At 67.7% G+C, this 7968-nt stretch overlaps 1 protein-coding gene across 7 annotated transcripts; it reads right to left on the bottom strand.

Moving 5' to 3' along the window:
• Window positions 1–1191: 1191 nt before the first annotated feature.
• PCSK4 (proprotein convertase subtilisin/kexin type 4) lies at window positions 1192–7849 on the bottom strand. Of its 7 annotated transcripts, none has more exons than XM_004778056.2 (15): window positions 7153–7844; window positions 6817–6921; window positions 5324–5410; window positions 5119–5247; window positions 4956–5032; window positions 4766–4854; window positions 4471–4643; window positions 4156–4368; window positions 3604–3704; window positions 3422–3525; window positions 3232–3349; window positions 2835–3056; window positions 2544–2668; window positions 2154–2276; window positions 1192–2017 (listed from the first exon to the last, which is right to left on the bottom strand). In XM_004778056.2, the coding sequence occupies exons 1-15, from the start codon at window positions 7345–7347 to the stop codon at window positions 1542–1544; spliced, it is 2337 nt and encodes a 778-aa protein (XP_004778113.1). In that variant the 5' UTR covers window positions 7348–7844; the 3' UTR covers window positions 1192–1541. The 7 variants fall into 7 exon arrangements, with proteins under 7 accessions (XP_004778113.1, XP_004778111.1, XP_004778114.1 ...); XM_004778054.2 differs by having other exon boundaries at window positions 5324–5416; window positions 7153–7842; XM_004778057.2 differs by having other exon boundaries at window positions 2835–3014; window positions 5324–5416; window positions 7153–7841.
• Window positions 7850–7968: the final 119 nt, after the last annotated feature.

Raw genomic sequence — 7968 nt, 5'->3', positions numbered from 1 at the left:
GCAATGTCCTCATCAGTGGTCATTCCCTGCCTCCCGCCGGCCCCCGCGAGCCCCCTTCCTGTCCACAGAGGAGCCTGGTCTGGGCGTGTCACACACGTGGACTCACACCCCGAGTGCCCTTCTGTGTCTAGTCCCCTCCCTGCGCGTCGTGGGCTCCGGTCCATCCCCGGGGCCGCATGTGGGAGCCTCACCCCCACTCGTGGCTGAGTCGTGTTTCTGCATGAGCGTGGACCATGTCCTGTTGGGGCACCCACAAACTAATGAGCACTCGGGGTTTTCCCACCTGAATCCTGCTGCTGAGAAGGGCCATGTAAAGCTGGTGTGGTTGGTGGGGGCGCAGGCTGGAAGCAGAATTGCTGGGTCATGTGGCAACTGCCGTGGCTTACAGAACTGCTTCATTCCCAGGGCAGCTGCCCAAGGCGGGCACATTTTGGGCACTTACTGTGTGCTCGGGGGTAAAACTCCCTCTCTTGCTCTTAGGTTTGGTGAAGCAGGTGCTAAGCTTAGGGCTGCTGTGCAGGTGATGCCACCAGGGCGCTCCGAGGACAAAGCCCAGCACTTCCGGACCCATGCTCAGAGTGCCGGGCGTAACGACACAGCCCCGACATGCCTCCATGGATGGACAGGTCGGCCCAATACCTCCGTCCACTCGGCCAAGAACACGAGCCAGGCGCCACGCGCCGCCCCGGGGACGGACCCCGAGTCCACGATGCTCAGGGAGGGAAGGGGATCCAGGAGGTGCCACACCGTGGGAGTCCATGCGTGGGACACATCCAGACCAGCCAGACTCCTGCACGGACAGGGAGTGGGAGAATCCAGCTTGAGGTGAGCGAGAGCAGCGTACCTCCAGTCACTAACTCCCCCAGCCTCCCCACGACCCTCGGGAGCAGAAGAGGATAATCTCTATCCAGGCCCTCCGTGCGGGGCAGGAGCTCGGCGGGATGGTCCCTGAAGAGCCCGCTTCGGCGAGTTCTCGGCGTTAAAGAGCAGCCTGCCCGGCAGGCCGCCCATGGAGTCTGCCACAGCTGGCCATCCGCGAGCGGGGCTCACCCCCTTGCCTCTGCGGAACACTGGGTCCTCCGGCGCCTGACGTCTGGGAGAAGACAGTTTCCGCGCGGGCACAGAGGAAACCCGGACCCTGCCATGGGGACGGGGGGCCTGCCCCAGCCCCAAAGGAGACGGCAGACTGGGTACCTCCTAATCAACCTTTATTTGCAAACTCTGACGTCGGAGGTGGTGCCCGAGACTCCGGTCATTGGATCCCCCGCCCTCCCACCCACGCTGGGGCTGGGAAGGGCGGGTGGTCACAGCCCGACCTCGGCCCCACCCCCCCACCCCCAACTGTGTAACTAGACTTTTCTCTCTCTCTCTTTCACCTGGACCTGCCCATTTCGGGTCCAGGATTCTGTGCGGGCCACCCCTGGCCCGAGCCCTGTGGTCACCCAGGGCCTTCTCGGGGTAGGCTCTCGCATCCCCAGCCCGGGTTCCAGTCCGAAGCAAAGGAGCAGGACAGCGGTGCCTGCCCAGGCCTGTGTCTGCCCCTAGTCAGATGGCTCTAGGTTCCCTCCAGCAGCCGGCCCTGGGGTGGCGATGGGGGGAGGCCCGGCACGGAGGGGGCCCCCCCATGGCGGCAGGCAGCCTCCAGACAGGACGCTGCAGAGGAAGGGGCTCCCCAAGGCCATGGCCAGCAAGGCCATCACCGCAGCCTGGGCTTGGCCACGGTGGCAGCTGGGCTGGGCCACTGCGGTGGGCTGGGGGGTGCTGTTGGGAGGGACAGGTCCTGAGCAGGAGCCCCGAAGCTTGTCCAGCGTGTACGATGGGGGGCAGGTGGTGCAGTTGAGCGGGGACCCCCCGCGGCAGGTATAGCAGGAGGCGTGGCAGCTGGAGCAGATGCGCAGGGTGGGTGTCGCCGAGCGCCCAGGCCCGGGGGTCACTGCCTGCTGGGTGTGGCTGAAGTACCTTGGAGGGCAGTAGGCCAGGCAGAGGTGGCCCAGGATGTAGGCGGGGCTGTGGCATTCTGTACGGGGGACACATATATGGGGGCATGAGGCCGAGGCCTGTCGCCCGGCTGCCATGCCTCCCCAGGCTGCACACGCACACTGCCCGCTGCTGCCGCCTCCCAGCAGGCAGGCCGGGCCCCGCCAGGCACTCACCCTGGCACAGCCCCTCCGTGTCCCGCTGCACACACGCGCTGCTGGTCACCTGGGGGCCGGAGGGCCGCGCGGTCATGTCCTCGGCCGTCCCGTAGAGCAGCAGCGTGTAGCGGTACAGCGTCCCTGGGCAGGGATTGCGGTGGGCACGGGGAGGAGGGGAAGAGGCTGTTGGCCACCTGGTCCTGCCCTTTTGGGCCCCTCTCCCCAGGCCCCCCGACCCCAAGCTGGAGTCCCCGACCCCAGTGGCGCCCGGGCTGAGCACCACTGACTGGGCGCACTCGGCGCCAGACGCACCCGCCCAGTCTCCCAGGGAGACTGCCAGGAGCCCCTCAGCAGCGGGTGCCCGGGAGGCCCCAGAGCCCGAGGCCCCAGCCTGCCTGTAGCTCTCACCTGTGTTGAAATAGTAGCCCTTGTTTTCCAGGCCCAGAGTCCACAAGCCCTGCGGGTCCTCGTCCCAGAAGTGGGTGGACATGAAGATCCAGTTGTTGTAGCCTTGGCCGCTGACATCCAAGGGTCTGGGATAGATGGTAGGGTGTGGGGTGGAAGCCATGTGCTGGTGGCTGGGGGGGCTCCCACGGTGGGCGGGGTGGTGAGCCGGGCATCCAGCCAGCGCAGACCCACCCAGACCCGGCCTGACCCCGGGTGAGCACTCGCCACCGGCCCGGTCCTCTGCCCCCGTACCTGATGGCCACGAGCGTGGAGCGGGTCCCCATGGGGCTGGTGAGCGAGATCTCCAGGTCTCCCCGGCGGCTATAGGACAGCGACAGCTGCACCTGCACGTGCTCCAGTGAGCGGATGTAGTTGGCACGGCCCGCGCAGGCCGACACATTCTTCCTCACTCGCATCAGCGGCAGGATAGGGCTAGGGGCGGCGTGGGGGGTGAGGGCCCCTCCTGCGGGCCTGCTGGGGGGATGGGCAGCCAGCAGGCGGGGTCTGGGCTCAGTTCGAGGGGCCCACCCTCTCCTCTGATAGACGGGGAAGCGGAGGCCTCGGGACCAGCCCCCCCACCGCGGCAATGACAGGTGCGGGAAGGTGAGGGGCGAGCCCAGGGGCGGGGGCGGCTGAGGAGGGCGCTCACGTGGGGGTGTGTACGACCCGGATGGCGCATTTCTGCTGGGGCCGCGTGGGCAGCCACGTCCGAGCCATGTCCACCAGCAGCCTGGCGTCCAGCAACCCGTAGCCGTAGTGGTGGCTCACTGCGCGGCGGGGCGGTCACACACTCTCCACGGGCATGGCGCCCCAGCCCCCTCCAGCCAGCCCTGCCTCACCTTGGCGCCCTACGCCGTTGGTCCTCCAGTCCTCAGCCTGGAGCTGTGCTGGCCTGGACGCCCGGACCACCAGGTGCTGCATGTCCCTCCAGGTCAAGAACGGGCTGGGGGCAGGCGAGGGCAGGTGAGCTGGGGCCGCGTGGGGGGAGCGCGCGGGAAGCGGGCGCCCCTCCGTCACCTACTTGGCCTCCAGAGCCAGGGCGATCATGCCCGCAGCCAGCGGGGCCGAGGCCGAGGTGCCCGTGTGTTTGTCCGTGCACTGGTGGTGCAGGTCTGTGGTGACCTAGGGGCAGACAGGGGTACTTGGGGGGCCTGGTACACATGAAAAGCCAGGCTGGGTTCGAGAAGGTACCGCGGAGATCCCGCCAAGAATAGGGCCCTGAGGGCCCCCCCGGGTCACACACCGGGGGAGCTGGCCTGGCCTGGGAGACAGGAAGGCATGTGAGGGGCTGTCACAGGGCAGTCTTGAAAGGAGGGAAAGTAGGGGGCGGGGACAGGCAGGGGACAGGCGGGGAGGGGGCAGGGGACAGGCGGGGAGGGGACAGGGGACAGGCTGGGGAGGGGCAGGGGACAGGCTGGGGAGGGGACAGGGGACAGGCAGGGAGGGGCAGGGGACAGGCGGGGAGGGGACAGGGGACAGGCGGGGAGGGGCAGGGGACAGGCGGGGAGGGGACAGGGGACAGGCAGGGGACAGGCGGGGGCAGCGGGGAGGGAGGCGGCCAGCGGGCACTCACGATCTGCGGGTCGGCGGCCACGCCGCTGCTGTAGGTGGTGGTAAGCGTAGAGGCGCAGGCCTCGCTGTACCAGGGCACGCGGCCGTGCCGGGTGGTGCTGCCCACCGAGAGCGTGTGGATGCTGTTGGTGTAGCCGTCACAGTTGCAGTTGTCATAGTGCAGGCCGCCGTTGCCCGACGCCCAGACGAAGAGCGTGCCCAGCCCACCACGGCCCTGCACACAGGGACGGGGGACCGGGCTGGGGGCGTCGGCCTGGAGAGCAGGCCCAGGCCCGCCCAGGCCCGCCGAGGCCCCGAGGCCCCGGGGTGCGCTCACCTTGGTCACGCCGCGCCTGAAGGCCTCCCGGGTGAGGATGCCCGGGCCGTCCACGGTGCGGCCGTCGTCCTCGGGGCCCCAGCTGGCGCTGTAGATGTGGATGTGCTGCGGCTGCAGGCTCAGCGACTGGGCCTCGATGACATCCGTGATGGTGCCGTCCAGCATGCGCACGCCTGCGCAGGAGGCGGCGGGAGGGGGCATCAGGCCTCGGGGATGGTCCCACCGCACCCCCACCCTGGCGGTCCGTATCCCCCAGAGGTGCCTCCCCGGGGTGCACGAGCCAGACCCCGCGTACCTCCGATGCGGGCATTGTAGGCGACGCCCGTGCCGCAGAATCCGTTGTTTGCTATGGCTGCCACCTCCCCAGCACAGCGGGTCCCGTGCCTGGTGCCAAGGCGAGAGGGGAGCCCGTTACAGCCCCTCACTGGCTCCCGCCAGGCACTGGGGGCTGCCTGCCCTCACACCCCGGAGGGTGCCAGGCTCACCGGTTCTCATCACTGGGCGTGTATCGCGGCTGGGGGTCTGGGTCATAGTCATTGAAGTCATAGCTGGCCAGGGGGTCCTGGGGGCGCAGTGGGGACATGAGGGACAGGGGCTGTGGGACCTGGGGCAGCCTCCACCCCTGCACACCGGCCCCCACGGCCTCACGTAGTTGGCCCAGAGGTCCGGGTGGTCCTTCTCGATGCCGTCGTCCAGGACAGAGACCACGACGCCCTGGCCCGACAGCCCCTGGCTCCAGGCCTGCAGGATGTTCAGGTCCGGCTGCACCTTGTTGTTCTGTGTGAGGCGGGTGCACTGGGGTCAGGGGCGCTCTGGCCCCACCCCGCCCAGCCCCCCAGTCCAGCCGCCTCACCATGTACCACTGCTTGGGGAACCAGGGGTCCGTGGGTACCACCACCGAGCGCTTCACCCGCCGCCGTAGCGTCTGCTGCTCGAACCACTGCACCTGGAGGCGGATGCACACTGCAGGGGCTGCTGGACCCCAGAAGCCAGCCACCCTCCACCCATGCCCCCTCCGGGGCCCTGCCCCTCCCCGTCTGTCCCACCGATTCCCAGCCAGAGGGCCTGGGGCTGCTTCTATGGCGGACAGGCCTCGCCCCCAGGTCCTCCAAGGGGAGATCGCTGGTGGGGCCACAGCTTGGTGGGATGTGTCCCGACTGTCCGCCGCCTGTCCTGGGTCCCTCATGGTGTGGGACAGGACCTGGGACCTTGTGTCTGCTGAGTCTATTCTCTAGGGTCCCCACGTGCCTGGGGCTCTGCCTGCAGAGAGGACCGAGGTCCTCAGATCACCAGTCCCCTGGGCTCACGGACATGTGGCTACTGCTTTTTAAGTCCAAGCCTGCCCCTTTCCTAGTCCCTGTTCTAGATCCTTCTGCCCAAGACCTGCCCATCTCCCCCCACCCCCGTAGTGGCCATTTCTACTCCTCCTCCCCATCCCTTGCGAGACATCCCTGGATGACCATGCCTGCCTCCTCCCTGGGTCCCTCCCTGCTCTCCTCCCTCTACAGCACTGTGGCATCACCCCCTGCTGAGACCCTCCCCTGCTGCCCCCCCTCCAGGGACCACAAAGCTCTGCTTTATCTGGCCCTCACCGGCTTCCCTCTGCTACAGCCACAGTGGCTCCCTCACCCTGGGACCTTTGCACATGCTGTTCTGCCTGGCCCAGACGGTTCCTCAGACCTCTGCCCTTCCTTCCACCTTGTGGCTCTCCCACCCCCCCAAAACCAGTTCACGTGCCCTCACCCCCATCTCGGTAATGGGGCAATCGTCTCCCCGTCGGCCCAGCTTCAGACTTGGAAGCTGGCCCCCTGATTTCTCTCTGTCCCCTAAATCCAGTGCATTGGCAAACCCCATCTGGAAACAGCAACTTCTGTCCCCAGTGCTGCCAGTGGGTTTCAAGTACGGAGCCTCTTGCTTCCCTGCTGATCAGCCCCGGGGCCCAGCCCGCACCCCAGCAAGTCTCCTGAGGCCTTGCAGACTCAGCCTCGACCCCCAACTCCCCAACCTGGCACCCCTCTGAGCCTCTCACAGTCTCGCTGGATGACTTCAGGCAGGATTCCTACTCTGGAGCCGTTGCTTCTGTCCTAAAAAGGGCCACTTCCCTTCCCATGGTACCCGCCGTCTTTATGGAGTCCAGAGGAAGCTTGATCTCTCAGGGGGAGATAGAGGAGGGGGTGGGGGGGGCAATGTGGACAGCGGCCGGGCCCTGAGGTGAGCACAGCACCCCTTGGGAACCCGTTGCTCTCCTCAGGCGGGGGGAAGGGGACACCAAGTGGAAACCCAGACTCAGAGAGAGCAGGTGACTTGAAGAACCGGAGGTGGCCAAGGCCCCCAGGCCAGGCTCACCTTGGGGTCTTTCTTTAGGCGCAGGCGATGGCCCCAGTGTGGGGTCAGGGACCGCTGGACCACGCCCCGGTGCCGCAGGTGGTAGTACTGCCCGTCAGGAAAGATCTGGGAACGCGGGGAAGCGTCCGCAACCATGGCGCTTGGCTCCGAGAGGGGCCCCCCAGGACAGTGGCTTGCGTCCTCCCCCAGCCAGGCGCCCTCCGGAGGTCCCAGGATCTAAAGCTGGTCGAGGCGAGGGTGGGCTGCGGGGGTTCTTGACCTCTTGGGGAGCCCTCCCATCTCCGGGCTCCGGGGTGGTCCAGCCCCGGCCCTCCTGTCCTTTGGGGTCCTACCCACCTGCCCCAGGTTGACGAAGCCGAATTTGCGCGCCAGGCGCTCGGCCTCCCGGTAACCCTGGGACACCCGCACGGCCCAGCTGCTGACATAGATGGGGGCCCGGGCCGAGGACCACCCCACAGGCAGGGGGCCAACGAGGGCCAGGCCCAGGGCCACTGCAAGGCGCAGCCAGAGCGCAGTCCGGGCGGGCCGCATGGCGGCGGGGGCGGGGCCGGGCCGGGGCCTCCGGAAGCCCCTCCCCCTGGCCAAACCGCCGAGTAGGCCCAGGCGCCCGCCCCGCCCCCGAGGCCATAGCAACCCCTGGAAGGCTTCAACTCCCAGAGGGCCTTGCGGCTCCCCCTTGAGGAGCGCGAAGATCCGCCCGAGGTCGGGGGGGACCTACGCCCGCCCGGGTCTCCCGCAGACCCAAGTCCTCCGGACCCTCAGTCTCCCCGATTTGGACAGTGACCAAATCTTCCGACCAAGAGGACCTGCTTCCCCTTTGCTAGCCGTGGCCACGCCCCTTTGTCTGGCCCCTCCCACTTTCTTGCACACCCCTCCCTCTTGAATCAGCCCTGCCTCCTGCTCCGTCCAACCGGACTTGTTCTTCCCAGTAAGTCCCGCCTCCTGAATTTAGCTCCGTCCCATCCCCCTGCCCTGAGATTCTGTGCCTCCTCCTTTATGATCAGCCCCGCCCCTCCCCTGTTCTCGCCAATCAGCTCTGGCATTTCTCTGGGTCCTCCCACTAGCTCCGCCCCCACAACAGCTCAGCCAATAATCCCCGGCCATGACCCCGCCCCTCCAATCCTCTACGTCCCGCCCCCGCTCCGCCAATCG

Source organism: Mustela putorius, unplaced genomic scaffold (genome assembly GCF_011764305.1).
Source record: "Mustela putorius furo isolate JIRA1106 unplaced genomic scaffold, ASM1176430v1.1 tig00000095_pilon_pilon_pilon, whole genome shotgun sequence".
NCBI lineage: Eukaryota > Metazoa > Chordata > Mammalia > Carnivora > Mustelidae > Mustela > Mustela putorius.
This window is presented reverse-complemented; position numbering and strand designations above follow the sequence as displayed.

Bases quoted from the DNA above. Each gene is read 5' to 3' on its own strand.
- PCSK4 (XM_004778054.2), bottom strand. From the start codon at position 7,347: ATGCGGCCCGCCCGGACTGCGCTCTGGCTGCGCCTTGCAGTGGCCCTG. The intron at 4,855-4,955 runs GTGAGCCTGGCA...CCTTGGCACCAG, and splicing joins ACGCCCAGTGATGAGAACCG to GCACGGGACCCGCTGTGCTG. The intron at 3,705-4,155 runs GTGAGTGCCCGC...GTCTGCCCCTAG, and splicing joins TGGCCGCCGACCCGCAGATC to GTCACCACAGACCTGCACCA.